General features: G+C 45.4%; 1 protein-coding gene across 2 annotated transcripts in view; it reads left to right on the forward strand.

The window, feature by feature from the left end:
• Nucleotides 1–7,891: 7,891 nt before the first annotated feature.
• The window catches only part of LOC138674204 (spindle assembly abnormal protein 6 homolog), a 103,684-nt gene continuing 92,701 nt past the window's right edge, over nucleotides 7,892–18,874 (forward strand). Inside the window, exon 1 of one of the 2 annotated variants that reach the window (XM_069762113.1) lies at nucleotides 7,892–8,217. In XM_069762113.1, coding sequence (XP_069618214.1) covers nucleotides 8,153–8,217 — 65 coding nt within the window. In that variant the 5' untranslated portion in view covers nucleotides 7,892–8,152. The remainder of the gene's footprint in view (nucleotides 8,218–18,874) is intronic. The other variant, XM_069762117.1, reaches the window with a different exon arrangement.

Below are 18,874 nucleotides of genomic sequence, written 5' to 3' on the forward strand. Positions count from 1 at the left end.
TGCCGTGCGCCCAAACAGTGGTTTACCCCCACATATGAGGTATCAGCGTACTCAGGTCATATTGCACAACAACTTTCGTGGTTCAGTTTCTCCTTTTACCATTGGGAAAATAAAAAACTGTTGCTATAAGATCATTTTTGTGACTAAAAAGTTAAATGTTCATTTTTTCCTTCCATGTTGCTTCTGCTGCTGTGAAGCACCTGAAAGGTTAATAAACTTCTTGAATGTGGTTTTGTGCACCTTGAGGGGTGCAGTTTTTAGAATGGTGTCACTTTTGGGTATTTTCAGCCATATAGACCCCTCAAACTGACTTCAAATGTGAGGTGGTCCCTAAAAAAAATGGTTTTGTAAATTTCGTTGTAAAAATGAGAAATCTCTGGTCAAATTATAACCATTATAACTTCCTAGCAAAAAAAAATTTTGTTTCCAAGATTGTTCTGATGTAAAGTATACATGTGGGAAATGTTATTTATTAACTATTTTGTGTCACATAACTCTCTGGTTTAACTCTCTGAATAAAAATTCAAAATGTGAAAATTGCAACATTTTCAAAATGTTCGCCAAATTTCCGTTTTTATCACAAATAAATGCAGAATTTATTGACCTAAATTTACCACTAACATGAAGCCCAATATGTCACGAAAAAACAATCTCCGAACCGCTAGGATCCGTTGAAGCGTTCCTGAGTTATTACCTCATAAAGGGACACTGGTCAGAATTGCAAAAAACGGCCAGGTCATTAAGGTCAAAATACGCTGGGTCATGAAGGGGTTAAACTTGATCATATACCTAGTCATGACTGTATACATGGACCACTGTCCTACTTCAGGGTATGTGGTCAGATATAGGGGCACTTTCTAAGGTTTGTTTCACTCTTGTAGTATTCTATTATCATACACTCTTTATGGGTGTGGGATTGGGGCTTGTACATAGTGGTTGGGTATTCCAGCGGTCTCTGCATTATTACATGCAGTAAGCATTATGCATACAGTATGGCTTTTACCCCATGTTCAATATTCAAATAAAGAGCCATTGACAAGGTATTTATGTGTTGGGTTGACGTGTATATCGTTCTTAGCGTTGGGTATTGCAACTAATGATGATGTAGTTCAGAATCAGTACTCTGTTGTGAATTCTGTGGCCAAGCTCCCTCCTGTGGTCGTGAGTGGTACTGCGGCTGGTTCTGTCTATGAGCTTCCTTTGGTGGATGAGAGTGGTACTGCGGCTTCTGAGTTTCCTTCCTCAGGTGATGAGGTTAAGTCGTTAGGTGCTGCTCTATTTAACTCCACCTGGTGCTTTGATCCTGGCCTCCAGTCAATGTTCTAGTATTGGACTTGCTTCCTCCTGGATCGTTCCTGTGGCCTGTCTATCCTGCATAGCTAAGTTCTGCTTATGTTATTTTTGTTTGCTATATTTTCTGTCCAGCTTGCTATATTGGTTTTTCTTGCTTGCTGGAAGCTCTGAGACGCAGAGGGAGCACCTCCGTACCGTTAGTCGGTGCGGAGGGTCTTTTTGCCCCTCTGCGTGGTTGTTTGTAGGTTTTTGTGTTGACCGCAAAGCTATCTTTCCTATCCGCGGTCTATTCAGTAAGTCGGGCCTCACTTTGCTAAATCTATTTCATCTCTGTGTTTGTATTTCATCTTTACTCACAGTCATTATATGTGGGGGGCTGCCTTTTTCTTTGGGGAATTTCTCTGAGGCAAGGTAGGCTTATTTTTCTATCTTCAGGGCTAGTTAGTTTCTCAGGCTGTGCCGAGTTGCATAGGGAGCGTTAGGCGCAATCCACAGCTACCTCTAGTGTGGTGTGATAGGATTAGGGATTGCGGTCAGCAGAGTTTCCACGTCTCAGAGCTTGTCCTATGTTTTTGGGTATTGTCAGGTCACTTGTGTGCTCTGAACTTCTATGTCCATTGTGGCTCTGAATTACCTGTTCATAACAGTACTCCTTCCGTGGTATCCTTCCCCCTTTCCCATTGATGGATGTTTTCCTTCTGTGGTATCCTTCCCTCTTCCAAGGGATGGATAGTATATGGGGATTGTATGTATTCACCACAGTCGGGTAGTGCTGAATACAGATTTCTCTGAACATTTTGGGTATCGTCTATCCCTGGAATTCTCATCCACTTAGTATTCATCATTATGGCAGGTCGTTACGTATGTGTTCCAGGGATAGGAATATTACAGTTGTATAATTGTCACCACGTAAGATAACACGGCTTAACGCGCCTTTACTACATGGCATGCGTGATTGGTACCGTGAAATCTATCTAGGCAGCGCACAAGCACTGTTTTTTTATTTACGCGTCGTCCTGAGTACGAGGGCCAAGTATTACATGTTTACCCCAGATATGTCTGCGCAAGCGCACGTTTTTTAACGGTTACCAGACAATTGACGCAAGCAGCGCGTAAGCGATGAAGACTTTGTTTGCACGCTGCTCTGGTAACCAAACTCTAGAACCCTTCCCAGGAGATTCACCCAGGAAGCGCACAAGCGCTGGGTGTCTACTTATGCGCCGTCCTGGTTATGATGGGCGAGTATTGTATGTCTGCCCCCGGTACGTGGGCACATGCGCGCCTTTTTGTAATGTCTACTGGGCAACGGACTCTGGTAGCGCGCAAGCACTGCGGGCTTTGTTTACATGTCGCTCTGGTAACCATAGTTTAGATTCTTTCCACGTCTTAAAGCCTCATTTATGGTGGCAGGACGCTAGGTATATTGACTGGAACATTGCAATGGCACAACTGTCATCACACAATACAGCATCGTTTAATACGCTAGCGTCTTGATGAGGGCTTAACCAACATAGCGTTGTACATCCAGGTAGTGCGCCGGGTGTTAGTGTTTGTGTAAGCGTCTCCTTGGATACCAGGGACTAGTATCGCACTTCCGCCTTCTGTATGTTGGCACATGCGCACTGTGCTAGATGGTTACTGAGCAATTGACATAGGTAGTGCGCTTGCGCTGAGGACTCTGTATATGCGTCACTCTGGTAAACAGGGGCGGGTACTGTATTTTCTCTGCCCTTTGAACGCCGGCGCATGCGCACTTGATCCAGGAAACAGTTCATGATGGCGCACTATGCTTTCTGCAGACTCAATGCTGCGGCTCACGGGGAACGCAGCTGTATCGGGTAGGACTAATTATTGTATGTGTATTTAAATCAAGGACACGTAAGGCGGCTATCACCCCTGACGAAGCCACTGGTTAGTGGCGACACGCGTTGGGCATCCGCTCAACCTGTGCCTCACTCTGACAGGTTTAGGACATTGCACCGGGCTGCTTCTGGGTATTGTATGTGGTTGGCCGCTAGGGAGGGGTGTACAGGGGCACGCATACAGCCGCAGCAGCTGAGGTGTGCTGGGAGGATATATATCCCTGTACAAACCCACAATATCTATTGGGGGGTGCATTGTATTGACAGCACAAGGGGACCTAAGTTTAGCAAACAGCTTGTTTGTGTATTATCACATCCGTTTGGATAACAGCCATATCTCGTATTATTATATCGCCTGAAGATAAGTTAGGGCATTAGGCTCAATTATGGACTAAACTATGCGGGAGAACTATTGTATTTTTTCAGGACATTGCATCTGGAGGACTGTATACATATGCACTGGTTATGTTGCTAATAGGATTTCTTATGGCTATGCTGTCTATATAGGTGCTACTCTTTAGGCAATACTGTCACTATCCTCAGGAGTGATGCGCAGGGTGCAGCCTCATTGTGGGCTTATGATTAGGGTTATGTTCCCGGTTTTAATGTTTTTTTTGTGTCTTTGTGATCATATATGTATTTACCTGAATAAAGCGGTGTTCTATTTTTGCTTAAATCCAAATGTGTGGTGATCCCCATTTGTTTGGCCTACTCTGTTCTCTTTTGCTTTTAGTATCTGCCATTTTGTAGGTCTAGGCGTGTATCCCACAGGGTTTTCTGTGGTGCCCCCTTAATTTATATATACAGTGGGGCAAAAAAGTATTTAGTCAGTCTGCAATAGTGCAAGTTCCACCACTTAAAAAGATGAGAGGCCTCTGTAATTTACATCATAGGTAGACCTCAACTATGGGAGACAAACTGAGATTAAAAAATCCAGAAAATTACATTGTCTGTTTTTTTATCATTTTTTTTGCATATTATGGTGGAAAATAAGTATTTGGTCAGAAACAAACAATCAAGATTTCTGGCTCTCACAGACCTGTAACTTCTTCTTTAAGAGTCTCCTCTTTCCTCCACTCATTACCTGTAGTAATGGCACCTGTTTAAACTTGTTATCAGTATAAAAAGACACCTGTGCACACCCTCAAACAGTCTGACTCCAAACTCCACTATGGTGAAGACCAAAGAGCTGTTAAAGGACACCAGAAACAAAATTGTAGCCCTGCACCAGGCTGGGAAGACTGAATCTGCAATAGCCAACCAGCTTGGAGTGAAGAAATCAACAGTGGGAGCAATAATTAGAAAATGGAAGACATACAAGACCACTGATAATCTCCCTCGATCTGGGGCTCCACGCAAAATCTCACCCCGTGGGGTCAGAATGATCACAAGAACGGTGAGCAAAAATCCCAGAACCACGCGGGGGGACCAAGTGAATGAACTGCAGACAGCTGGGACCAATGTAACAAGGCCTACCATAAGTAACACACTACGCCACCATGGACTCAGATCCTGCAGTGCCAGACGTGTCCCACTGCTTAAGCCAGTACATGTCCGGGCCCGTCTGAAGTTTGCTAGAGAGCATTTGGATGATCCAGAGGAGTTTTGGGAGAATGTCCTATGGTCTGATGAAACCAAACTGGAACTGTTTGGTAGAAACACAACTTGTCGTGTTTGGAGGAAAAAGAATACTGAGTTGCATCCATCAAACACCATACCTACTGTAAAGCATGGTGGTGGAAACATCATGCTTTGGGGCTGTTTCTCTGCAAAGGGACCAGGACGACTGATCCGGGTACATGAAAGAATGAATGGGGCCATGTATCGTGAGATTTTGAGTGCAAACCTCCTTCCATCAGCAAGGGCATTGAAGATGAAACGTGGCTGGGTCTTTCAACATGACAATGATCCAAAGCACACCGCCAGGGCAACGAAGGAGTGGCTTCGTAAGAAGCATTTCAAGGTCCTGGAGTGGCCTAGCCAGTCTCCAGATCTCAACCCTATAGAAAACCTTTGGAGGGAGTTGAAAGTCCGTGTTACCAAGCGAAAAGCCAAAAATATCACTGCTCTAGAGGAGATCTGCATGGAGGAATGGGCCAACATACCAACAACAGTGTGTGGCAACCTTGTGAAGACTTATAGAAAACGTTTGACCTCTGTCATTGCCAACAAAGGATATATTACAAAGTATTGAGATTAAATTTTGTTTCTGACCAAATACTTATTTTCCACCATAATATGCAAATAAAATGTTAAAAAAACAGACAATGTGATTTTCTGGATTTTTTTTTCTCAGTTTGTCTCCAATAGTTGAGGTCTACCTATGATGTAAATTACAGATGCCTCTCATCTTTTTAAGTGGTGGAACTTGCACTATTGCTGACTGACTAAATACTTTTTTGCCCCACTGTATATATGGATAACCCTAATGTTTTCCTGGTTTTGCACGAAGTGCAAAGACTTTATGAGTGTAAGAGTACAGTTAAAAAATATTTGAATGAGGCCCGAAAGTTTTTGCCTTCAAGGGTCTATGGATGACCCTGCTTGAATTTTTTGTCAGGCTTTGCCCTTATTCCAAAGCCTTTATGAGTCTCGGAGTATCACTACATGACAATTTGAACAGAATGTGTCAGAGTCCCTCTTCCATCACATTTTGGCAGATCTTACTTCCTTTATAAATTACACTGAAATTTCCAATTTTTTATTAAAGTTTTCAATTTTGGTTTACTTAAATTATGATTTTTTAAAATCCGTTTTACAGTTTTACTTATATACAAGTAATCATACTTGAAAGAATGTTTCTTAACATATTTTTTTCTGTAAACTCCAACTTCTCTTCTATTTTGAATGTTTTATTGTCAGCCCTTAACCCCTTTCTGACCTCGGACGGGATAGTATGTCCAAGGTCAGAACCCCAGCTTTGATGTGGGCTCCGGGCGGTGAGCCCGCATCAAAGCCGGGACATGTCAGCTGTTTTGAACAGCTGACATGTGCCCGCAATAGCGGCGGGTGAAATCGCGATTCACCCGCCGCTATTAACTAGTTAAATGCCGCTGTCAAATGCTGACAGCGGCATTTAACCGGCGCTTCCGGCCGGAAATGAGCGCATCGCTGACCCCCGTCACATGATCGGGGGTCAGCGATGCTTCTGCATAGTAACCAGAGGTCCTTGAGAGCTCTATCGTTACTGATCCTGGCTAGCTGTGAGCGCTACCCTGTGGTCGGCGCTCATAGCACACCTGCGGCATATAGCAGCGATCTGATGATCGCTGGTATGTAGCAGAGGCGATCGAGTTGTGCCAGCTTCTAGCCTCCTATGGAGGCTATTGAAGCATGGCAAAAGTAAAAAAAAAAAAAAAAAGTAAAAAAAATGTGAAAAAAAATATAAAAGTTTAAATCACCCCCCTTTCGCCCCATTCAAAGTAAATCAATAAAAAAAAATCAAACCTACACATATTTGGTATCGCCGTGTTCAGAATCACCCGATCTATCAAAAAAAAAAAGAAGCATTAACCTGATCGCTAAACAGCGTAGCAAGAAAAAAAATTTGAAACGCCAGAATTACTTTTTTTCGTTGCCGCGACATTGCATTAAAATGCAATAACGGGCGATCAAAAGAACCTATCTGCACCAAAATGCTATCATTAAAAACGCCAGCTCGGTATGCAAAAAATAAGCCCTCAACCGACCCCAGATCATGAAAAATGGAGACGCTATGGGTATCGGGAAATGGCACAATTTTTTTTTTTAGCAAAGTTTGGAATTTTTTTTCACCACTTAGATAAAAAATAACCTAGTCATATTTGGTGTCTATGACCTCGTAATGACCTGGAGAATCATAATGGCAGGTCAGATTTAGCATTTAGTGAACCTAGCAAAAAAGCCAAACAAAAAACAAGTGTGGGATTGCACTTTTTTGCAATTTCACCGCACTTGGATTTTTTTTCCTGTTTTCTCATACACGACATGGTAAAACCAATGATGTCGTTCAAAAGTACAACTCGTCCCCCAAAAAATAAGCCCTCACATGGCCAAATTGACGGAAAAATAAAAAAGTTATGGCTCTGGGAAGGAGGGGAGCGAAAAACGAACACGGAAAAAACCAAGGTCATAAAGGGTTTAACTTGGAGTAAAAGTGTGACCCGATGGTTCTGAGCAGCTAGCTGGGGGTCAGAGAGGCTTCCAGGGGTCTTCCTCATGCTGTTCTTCCTGTCAGCACTTTTTCCATCCATTTCAGACCTCTGTGTAGGGCCTGCCGGAGAAATGCTCGGATTTCCTATTTACTCCCAACAAAAGTTTTTGAGTCTTTCCCTTTCCCCTGATAGACGTTTTGGAGCAGCTAATATGGGTCTCTGCTAGTTCAGTAGTGTCCATTTGACAGGAATCTCGATCCATAATGATGTACTCTGTGAGGTGCCGCCATCTTTGACTGCGCTGAATGTGTGGCGGTCAGTAGCCGTCACTTGCTAGCCACCATGCCGAGATGGAACTTTTACAGCCAAACAGTAGTATGACAGTGGTGACTGTGGCCATTTCTTGTCTGCAGGTCCGGTCACCCTCGCCTCAATCACCTGCAGCAGGACATTAGCCTGAGGAGGACATGAAGACGGACAGCAGTTCGTTGCTGGAAACTATTGGCAGTAATGGCTGCCCCTGTGGGCTCCCTGTGTGCACACCTGCCCCGAGGTGACCTGCCTGCAGTTGCTCAATTGTGGCTTCAGGTGGAATTAAGAAGTGAGACAAGGAAAGACAAGAGGGCGGCGGGAAGGTGGCGCGAATCCCCACGGGAGCCGAGGAGGCTGTGAGCCTGGGGAGGGGAAGGTAACGAGGAGGAGGAGCGGCCGAGGTGAGGCGCCTCACACCCACGGCGAGCATGGTGCCCGGTGCTGCCCGGCCTGACTGCTGCTGCTGCTGCTGCTGCTGACAGGTGCCGGTCTGTGCAGACCCCTGCCCGGGAGCCGGCGGGACATGTACGTGGAGGAGGGGACGGCGGCACCATGGTGGAAGAACTGTTCTGTAAAGTTGTCTCCATTATTATTAAATGCCGGGACTGTGAGGAGAGGTAAGAAGGCGTGAGGACACCCACCTGTGTGTATGCTGCCGGACCTGGACGGTCACACGGGAGATGGCATGTGCCCAGTGATGGGCATCTATAGGTACAGTGTGTGCTGCCCAGTGACGGGCATCTATAGGTACAGTGTGTGCTGCCCAGTGACTGGCATCTAAAGGTACAGTGTGTGCTGCCCAGTGATGGGCATCTATAGGTGCAGGTGTTATTACAGCATGTGCTCAGTGATGGGCATCTATAGGTACAGTGTGTGCCCAGTGACTGGCATCTATAGGTACAGTGTGTGCTGCCCAGTGATGGGCATCTATAGGTACAGTGTGTGCTGCCCAGTGACGGGCATCTATAGGTACAGTGTGTGCTGCCCAGTGACTGGCATCTAAAGGTACAGTGTGTGCTGCCCAGTGACGGGCATCTATAGGTGCAGGTGTTATTGCAACATGTGCCCAGTGATGGGCATCTATAGGTGCAGGTGTTATTACAGCATGTGCTCAGTGATGGGCATCTATAGGTACAGTGTGTGCCCAGTGACTGGCATCTATAGGTACAGTGTGTGCTGCCCAGTGATGGGCATCTATAGGTACAGTGTGTGCTGCCCAGTGACGGGCATCTATAGGTACAGTGTGTGCTGCCCAGTGACTGGCATCTAAAGGTACAGTGTGTGCTGCCCAGTGACGGGCATCTATAGGTGCAGGTGTTATTGCAACATGTGCCCAGTGATGGGCATCTATAGGTGCAGGTGTTATTACAGCATGTGCTCAGTGATGGGCATCTATAGGTACAGTGTGTGCCCAGTGACTGGCATCTATAGGTACAGTGTGTGCTGCTCAGTGACGGGCATCTATAGGTACAGTGTGTGCTGCCCAGTGACGGGCATCTATAGGAACAGTGGGTGCTGCCCAGTGACGGGCATCTATAGGTACAGTGGGTGCTGCCCAGTGATGGGCATCTATAGGTACAGTGGGTGCTGTCCAGTGACGGGCATCTATAGGTACAGTGTGTGCTGCCCAGTGACGGGCATCTATAGGTATAGTGTGTGCTGCCCAGTGACGGGCATCTATAGGTACAGTGTGTGCTGCCCAGTGACGGGCATCTATAGGTGCAGTGTGTGTGCTGCCCAGTGACGGGCATCTATGGGTGCAGTGTGTGTGCCGCCCAGTGACGGGCATCTATGGGTGCAGTGTGTGTGCCGCCCAGTGACGGGCATCTATGGGTGCAGTGTGTGTGCCGCCCAGTGACGGGCATCTATGGGTGCAGTGTGTGTGCCACCCAGTGACGGGCATCTATGGGTGCAGTGTGTGTGCCGCCCAGTGACTGGCATCTATGGGTGCAGTGTGTGTGCCGCCCATTGACGGGCATCTATGGGTGCAGTGTGTGTGCCGCCCAGTGACGGGCATCTATGGGTGCAGTGTGTGTGCCGCCCAGTGACGGGCATCTATTGGTGCAGTGTGTGTGCCACCACACGCAAGTCTGGTATTATCCTTCAAAAATAAAAATCTGATTAATAAGCAGACAAACTACAAGAGCAACAAATGTACCATATAGGAAATACAGCAGCTGTCAGTCACATGACCTGTCTATTATGTGTATGTGTGAGCTAATATATACTGCCAGGGGGGAGGGGCTTCCTGTTAGCTGGGGATTTATCAGGCTGCCAATTTAGCTTACAAATACTGAGGTAAAAATACTGACCAAATAACGTGTGAACGCGGTCTAATACAGGAGGAGATGACACACAGGTATATACTATAAACAGGGGAGATGGCACACAGGTATATACTATATACAGGAGGAGATGACACACAGGTAAATACTATATACAGGAGGAGATGACACACAGGTAAATACTATATACAGGAGGAGATGACATGCAGGTACATACTATATACAGGAGGAGATGACACAGATATATGCTATATATTATATGCCATTTACAGGAGGAGATGATACACAGGTATATACTATATACAGGAGCAGATGACATACAGGTATATACTATATACAGGAGCAGATGACATACAGGTATATACTATATACAGGAGCAGATGACACACAGGTATATACAGGAGGAGATGACACACAGGTATATACTATATAAACCTTTGTCAGGCTGCATAATTTTACAACGTTAACAGGCTGCAGAGGTACAATTGTACCTTCATATATATTTTATTGAAATTTGGCCAATATATTCTGGACCAAAACTGCAGAGATGTCACGAAATTTCAGCCCTCTACGGCTTTTCGAAAAAAAGCAATTTTAAAACGGAATAGTTACAATTGTACCTACTCAGCCGGACAAAGGTTAAAGAGGAGATGACACATAGGTATATAGAGGAGGAGATGACCTACAGCAGGTATATACTATTTACAGGGGAGATGACATACAGGAATATACTATATACAGGAGATGACATGCAGGTGTATACTATATATAAGGGAGATGACAAACCTGTATATACTGAGGGGAAATTGAGAGGTGTGAGTGCAAAATGAGGAGTAAGGGAAAATGACAGATGTGAGGTTGAAATGACAAGTGTTAGTGGGGAATGAGAGGAGTGAGGGAGAAAATGAGAGATGTGGGGGGGAAAATGAAAGATGTGATTGGGAAAATGAGAGGCGTGATGGGAAAATAAGAGAAGTGAGGCGCTATAACTAACCACAGATATTTACTATGCCCAGGCAACGCCGGGCTCTTCAGCTAGTGTGTGTGTATATGTATATATATATATATATATTACACTAGCTATTGAACCCGTTCTACGCCCGGGTGGCGAGCATTTATATTGGTATATGGTCTCCATCCTAGTATGTGCTGCTCCATCCTGCGTCCCCATCCTGTCATGTGCTGCTCCATCCTGCGTCACCATCCTGTCATGTGCTGCTCCCATCCTGCGCCCCCATCCTGTCATGTGCTACTCCCATCCTGCGCCCCCATCCTGTCATGTGCTGCTACCATCCTGCGCCCCCATCCTGTCATGTGCTGCTACCATCCTGCGCCCCCATCCTGTCATGTGCTGCTCCCATCCTGCGCCCCCGTTCTGTCATGTGCTGCTCCCATCCTGCGCCCCCGTTCTGTCATGTGCTGCTCCCATCCTGCGCCCCCGTTCTGTCATGTGCTGCTCCCATCCTGCGCCCCCGTTCTGTCATGTGCTGCTCCCATCCTGCGCCCCCGTTCTGTCATGTGCTGCTCCCATCCTGCGCCCCCGTTTTGTCATGTGCTGCTGCCATCCTGCGCCCCCGTTTTGTCATGTGCTGCTGCCATCCTGGGCCCGTTCTGTCATGTGCTGCTGCCATCCTGGGCCCGTTCTGTCATGTGCTGCTGCCATCCTGCGCCCCCGTTCTGTCATGTGTTGCTGCCATCCTGCGCCCGTTCTGTCATGTGCTGCTGCCATCCTGGGCCCGTTCTGTCATGTGCTGCTCCCATCCTGCGCCCCCGTTCTGTCATGTGCTGCTCCCATCCTGCGCCACCGTTTTGTCATGTGCTGCTCCCATCCTGCGCCCCCGTTTTGTCATGTGCTGCTGCCATCCTGCGCCCGTTTTGTCATGTGCTGCTGCCATCCTGCGCCCGTTCTGTCATGTGCTGCTGCCATCCTGGGCCCGTTCTGTCATGTGCTGCTGCCATCCTGGGCCCGTTCTGTCATGTGCTGCTGCCATCCTGGGCCCGTTCTGTCATGTGCTGCTGCCATCCTGCGCCCGTTCTGTCATGTGCTGCTGCCATCCTGGGCCCGTTCTGTCATGTGCTGCTGCCATCCTGGGCCCGTTCTGTCATGTGCTGCTGCCATCCTGGGCCCGTTCTGTCATGTGCTGCTGCCATCCTGCCCCCGTTCTGTCATGTGCTGCTGCCATCCTGCGCCTGTTCTGTCATGTGCTGCTGCCATCCTGCCCCCGTTCTGTCATGTGCTGCTCCCATCCTGCGCCACCATTGTATTATATGCCCCCCATCAGACGCTCCAGTGTGTATGCCCCCGTATGCTGCTGCCATATAAAAAAAAAAAAAAAAATACCATACTCGCCTATCGTCCGGCTCCACTGCAGGTGTGTCTTCAAGAAAATGGCGCCGGAGAGCGCGGACTGCGCAGGCGCCGATTCCGGCAGCAGGAATTGGCGCCTGCGCAGTCCGCGCTTTCCGGCGTCATTTTCTTGAAGACACACTCCGGCTCCTCTGCCTGTGACTGGTAAGTCAGAGGGCGGCGCCGGCGCGCATTAAGCGCGTCATCGCGCCCTCTGAACTGTCACAGCAGAGGAGCCGGGAGACGGAGCCGCACGCAGCGCTGGAGCGGGGAAAGGTGAATATACTTACCCTCCTGGCGGTCCCTGACTCTCCGGCGGAGATCGCGGTATGCGTTCAGTGTTTACGCATACCGCGATCTCCTGGGAGCGTCACTCTGTGGGGGCCAGACTGCGCAGGCATACACACACGGGCAAAAAAAGTATTCAGTCAGTCAGCAATAGTGCAAGTTCCACCACTTAAAAAGATGAGAGGCGTCTGTAATTTACATCATAGGTAGACCTCAACTATGGGAGACAAACTGAGAAAAAAAAAATCCAGAAAATCACATTGTCTGTTTTTTTTAACATTTTATTTGCATATTATGGTGGAAAGTAAGTATTTGGTCAGAAACAAAATTTCATCTCAATACTTTGTAATATATCCTTTGTTGGCAATGACAGAGGTCAAACGTTTTCTGTAAGTTTTCACAAGGTTGCCACACACTGTTGTTGGTATGTTGGCCTATTCCTCCATGCAGATCTCTAGAGCAGTGATGTTTTTGGCTTTTCGCTTGGCAACACGGACTTTCAACTCCCTCCAAAGGTTTTCTATAGGGTTGAGATCTGGAGACTGGCTAGGCCACTCCAGGACCTTGAAATGCTTCTTACGAAGCCACTCCTTCGTTGCCCTGGCGGTGTGCTTTTGCCCTGGCGGTGGGATTTTTGCTCACAGTTCTTGTGATCATTCTGACCCCACGGGGTGGGATTTTGCGTGGAGCCCCAGATCAAGGGAGATTATCAGTGGTCTTGTATGTCTTCCATTTTCTAATTATTGCTCCCACTGTTGATTTCTTCACTCCAAGCTGGTTGGCTATTGCAGATTCAGTCTTCCCAGCCTGGTGCAGGGCTACAATTTTGTTTCTGGTGTCCTTTGACAGCTCTTTGGTCTTCACCATAGTGGAGTTTGGAGTCAGACTGTTTGAGGGTGTGCACAGGTGTCTTTTTATACTGAACAAGTTTAAACAGGTGCCATTACTACAGGTAATGAGTGGAGGAAAGAGGAGACTCTTAAAGAAGAAGTTACAGGTCTGTGAGAGCCAGAAATCTTGATTGTTTGTTTCTGACCAAATACTTATTTTCCACCATAATATGCAAAAAAAATGATAAAAAAACAGACAATGTAATTTTCTGGATTTTTTAATCTCAGTTTGTCTCCCATAGTTGAGGTCTACCTATGATGTAAATTACAGACGCCTCTTATCTTTTTAAGTGGTGGAACTTGCACTATTGCTGACTGACTAAATACTTTTTTGCCCCACTGTGTGTATATGTATATATATATATATATATATATATATATATATATATATATATCAGACCAAAAGTTTGGACACACCTTCTCATTTAAAGATTTTTCTGTATTTTCATGGCTATGAAAATTGTACATTCACACTGAAGGCATCAAAACTGTGAATTAACACATGTGGAATTATATACTTAACAAAAAAAGTGTGAAACAACTGAAAGTATGTGTTACATTCTAGGTTCTTCAAAGTAGCCACCTTTTGCTTTGGTGACTGCTTTGCACACTCTTGGCATTCTCTTGATGAGTTTCAAGAGATAGCCACCGGGAATGGTTTTCATTTCACAGGTGTGCCCTGTCTGGTTCAACAAGTGGGATTTCTTGCCTTATAAATGGGGTTGGGACCATCAGTTGTGTTGTGCAGAAGTCTGGTGGATACACAGCTGATAGTCCTACTGAATAGACTGTTAGCTGCTTTTTTCTTGCCTTAATACAAATTCTAAGTAAAGAAAAAACGAGTAGCCATCATTACTTTAAGAAATGAAGGTCAGTCAGTCCGAAAAATTGGGAAAACTTTGAAAGTGTCCCCAAGTGCAGTGGCAAAAACCATCAAGCGCTACAAAGAAACTGGCTCACATGAGGACCGCCCCAGGAAAGGAAGACCAAGAGTCACCTCTGCTTCTGAGAATAAGTTTATCCGAGTCACCAGCCTCAGAAATCGCAGGTTAACAGCAGCTCAGATTAGAGACCAGGTCAATGCCACACAGAGTTCTAGCAGCAGACACATCTCTACAACAACTGTTAAGAGGAGACTTTGTGCAGCAGGCCTTCATGGTAAAATAGCTGCTAGTAAACCACCGCTAAGGACAGGCAACAAGCAGAAGAGACTTGTTTGGGCTAAAGAACACAAGGAATGGACATTAGACCAGTGGAAATTTGTGCTTTGGTCTGATGAGTCCAAATTTGAGATCTTTGGTTCCAACCACCGTGTCTTTGTGCGACGCAGAAAAGGTGAACGGATGGACTCTACATGCCTGGTTCCCACTGTGAAGCATGGAGGAGGAGGTGTGATGGGGTGGGGGCGCTTTGCTGGTGACACTGTGGGGGGATTTATTCAAAATTGAAGGCATACTGAACCAGCATGGCTACTACAGCATCTTGCAGCGGCATGCTATTCCATCCGGATAGCGTTTAGTTGGACCATCTTTTATTTTTCAACAGGACAATGACCTCAAACACACCTCCATGCTGTGTAAGGGCTATTTGACCAAGAAGGAGAGTGATGGGGTGGTACGCCAGATGACCTGGCCTCCACAGTCACCAGACCTGAACCCAATTGAGATGGTTTGGGGTGAGCTGGACCGCAGAGTGAAGGCAAAAGGGCCAACAAGTGCTAAGCATCTCTGGGAACTCCTTCAAGATTGTTGGAAGACCATTCCGGGGACTACCTCTTGAAGTTCATCAAGAGAATGCCAAGAGTGTGCAAAGCAGTCATCAAAGCAAAAGGTGGCTACTTTGAAGAACCTAGAATATAAGACATAATTTCAGTTGCTTCACACTTTTTTGTTAAGTATATAATTCCTCATGTGTTAATTCATAGTTTTGATGCCTTCAGTGTGAATGTACAACTTTCCGAACTTTTGGTCTGTACTCTGTGTATGTATATGTATGTATGTATATATATGTGTGTGTATATATATATATATATATATATATATATATATATATATATATATATATATATATATATATATATTATTTTAATGTTGTAATAATTTTTTACTTGGCCTCTTTATGGGAGTCTGATCGCTGTTTCAAAGCATTGTAATGCACCAGCATCGCAGTGTGTCAGTTTTGCAGTTTCATCCAAGCTTGTTAGACCATGCGCTGGGCATTGTCTGGGAAGCTTGCCTGCCTGGTGACCAGGATGTTGTCACAATGACTTTGGATCACCATGGAAAAGATCGTCCGTCATCACAGGAGTGCCGATCAAAGATGAGACAGCTCCCTCTCCTTGCCTTCTAAATGCTGCGATTAATATCGATCACAGCATTTAGGGGGTTAAACTGCCAGGAACGATGCTTCAAGTGCAACTCACTAAATTAGAATATCCTAAAAAAGTGAAACTCGTATATAGTCATTACAAACAGACTGATCTATTTCAAGTGTTGATTTCTGTTAATGTTGATGATTATGGCTTACAGCCAATGAAAACCCAAAAGTCATTATCTCAGTAAATTAGAATAATTTATAACACCAGCTTGAAAAGTTATTTTAACATCCAAAATGTTGGGTCACTGAGATGTGTGTTCAGTAAATGCGCTCAATACTTGGTCGGGGCTCCTTTTGTTTCAATTACTCCATCAGTGTGGCGTGGCATGGAGGCGTTCAGCCTGTGGCACTGCTGAGGTGTTATGGAAGCCCAGCTTGCTTTGACAGCAGCCTTCAGCTCATCTGCATTGTTGGGTCTGGTGTATCTCATCTTCCTCTTGAGAATACCACATAGATTCTCTATGGGGTTAAGTTCAGACGAGTTTGCTGGCCTATCAAGCACAGTGATACTGTTGATTTTAAACCAGGCATTGGTACTTTTGGCAGTGTGGAAAGGTGCCAAGTCCTGCTGGAGAATGAAATTTCCATGTCCAGAAAGCTTGTCGGCAGAGGGAAGCATGAAGTGCTCTAAAATTTCCTGGTAGACGGCTGCGCTGACTTTGGTCTTGATAAGGCAAAGTGGACCTACACCAACAGATGACATGGCTCTTCAAACCATCACTGATTGTGGAAACTTCACACTAGACCTCAAGAAGCTTGGATTGTGTGTCTCTCCACTCTTCCTCCAGACTCTGGGACCTTGACTTCCAAATGAAATGCAAAATGTACTTTCATCTGAAAACGACACCTTGGACCACTGAGCAACAGTCCAGTTCTTTTTCTCCTTGGTCCAGGTAAGACGCTTCAGGCATTGCCTGTTGGTCATGAGTGGCTTGACACAAGGAATGATACACTTGTAGTCCATGTCCTGGATACATCTGTGTGTGGTGACTCTTGAAGCAATGATTTCAGCGGCAGTCCACTCCTTGTGAATCTCCACCAAATGTTTGAATGGCCTTGTCTTAACAATCCTTTCAAGGCTGCAGTTATCCCGGTTGCTTGTGCACCTTTTTCTACCACACTTTATCCTTCCACTCAACTTTCCATTAATATGCTTGGATACAGCACTCTGTGACCAGCCAGCTTCTTTAGCAATGACCTTTTGTGGCTTACCCTCCTTGTGGAACGTGTCAATGACTGCCTTCTGGACATCTGTCAAGTCAGCAATCTTCCCCATGATTTTGGAACCTACTGAAACAGACTAAGAGACTTTTTAAACACTTAGAAAGCCTTTGCAGGTGTTTTTTGTTATTCTAATTTACTTAGATAATGACTTTTGGGCTTTCATTGGCTGTAGGTTATAATCCTCAACATTAACAGAAATAAACACTTGAAATAGATCACGCTGTTGGTAATGACTCTATATAATATATACCGTAAGTTTCACTTTTTGTATTGATGAACTGAAATAAATAAACTTGTTGATAATCTAATTTAGTGAGATGCACTAAAGATGAGTGAGTGAAAGATTTAGTGAGATGTACTGTGATGGTAGTTGAACAGTCAGCTGCGTTTACTTGCGCACAGCTTTTGTGCTTGCAAAATCACCATAATGAACCCAGTACATCCAAGGTAGGGAAGTTAATCTCTTCCATGATGTAGTGGGCAAGTCCAAGGTCGGGAAAGAGTTAATGGGGACTACATATCTCATGTTGGCTGTGTAGAAGGGGTGAATTACCATTATATAGCCCTTTCTCCTCTGAAACCAATCTTGGGCTACATTCCCTCAATGAGCTTTTGGTGCATTTTTGCTGCTGCATATTTTTGCTGCATCAAAATCGCAACGTCTTACAATTCCAGCAAAGTGCATGGGATTTATAGAAACTTCCTGCCCATGGTGCTTTTATTTTATTCAACGTAAACTGACCTGTGATGAGTTTTTCAAATTCGTAACATGTCCGCTTCTCTTGTGGGTATGCTGAGTTTTCTATGCACATTTTTCCCATAGATTTATATTACATGTGGAAAATCCACAGGAAACAAAATGCACATGCTTTTCTACTGCGTTTCCACTGCGTGAATGCATCAAAACTCTTCTAAACCACACCTAATATATGTAAAAGTTTTGTCAAAGCCAAATACCAGGAAGTATCAAGAATAAAGCAGCTTTATTTAAAGCATAACACACCAAACACGAAAACCGCAGCAATAAAAAAAAAAACAAAAAAAATGCACACAAAAGCAATAAAAAAAACACAAGTAGCCCAATTTACCTAATAAGTGCAGAGAATCTGCAACATCAAAAACTCCCCAAAAGATCATGGTGGGAACTGTTGTGAATTCTGTTGTCCGGCTCCCTCCTGTGGTCATGAATGGTACTTCGGCTGGTTCTGTCCATGGGCTTCCTCTGGTGGGTGTTTGAGTTTCCTTCCACAGGTGACGAGGTTAATTCGTTAGTGGGCTGCTCTATTTAACTCCACTTAGATCTTTGCTCCTGGCCACCTGTCTATGTTCCAGTATTGGTCTAGTTCACTCCTGGATTGTTCTTGTGACCTGTCTTCCCTGCAGAAGCTAAGTTCCAGCTTGTATTTCTTTGGTTTGCTATTTTTCTGTCCAGCTTGCTATTTTTTGTTGTCTTGCTTGCTGGAAGCTCTGGGACGCAGAGAAAGCGCCTTCGCACCGTGAGTCGGTGCGGAGGGTCTTTTTGCGCCCTCTGCGTGGTCTTTTTGTAGGTTTTTGTGCTGACCGCAAAGTAACCTTTCCTATCCTCGGTCTGTTCAGTTAGTCGGGCCTCACTTTGCTTAATCTATTTAATCTCTGTGTTTGTATTTTCATCTTACTCACAGTCATTATATGTGGGGGGCTGCCTTTTCCTTTGGGGAATTTCTCTGAGGCAAGGTAGGCTTTATTTTCCTATCTTCAGGGCTAGCTAGTTCCTTAGGCTGTGCCGAGTTGCATAGGGAGCGTTAGGCGCAATCCACGGCTATTTCTAGTGTGTTTGATAGGATTAGGGATTGCGGTTAGCAGAGTTCCCACGTCCCAGAGCTCG

The sequence above is a fragment of the Ranitomeya imitator genome, chromosome 1, assembly GCF_032444005.1.
Source record: "Ranitomeya imitator isolate aRanImi1 chromosome 1, aRanImi1.pri, whole genome shotgun sequence".
In the NCBI taxonomy this organism is placed as follows: Eukaryota; Metazoa; Chordata; class Amphibia; order Anura; family Dendrobatidae; genus Ranitomeya; species Ranitomeya imitator.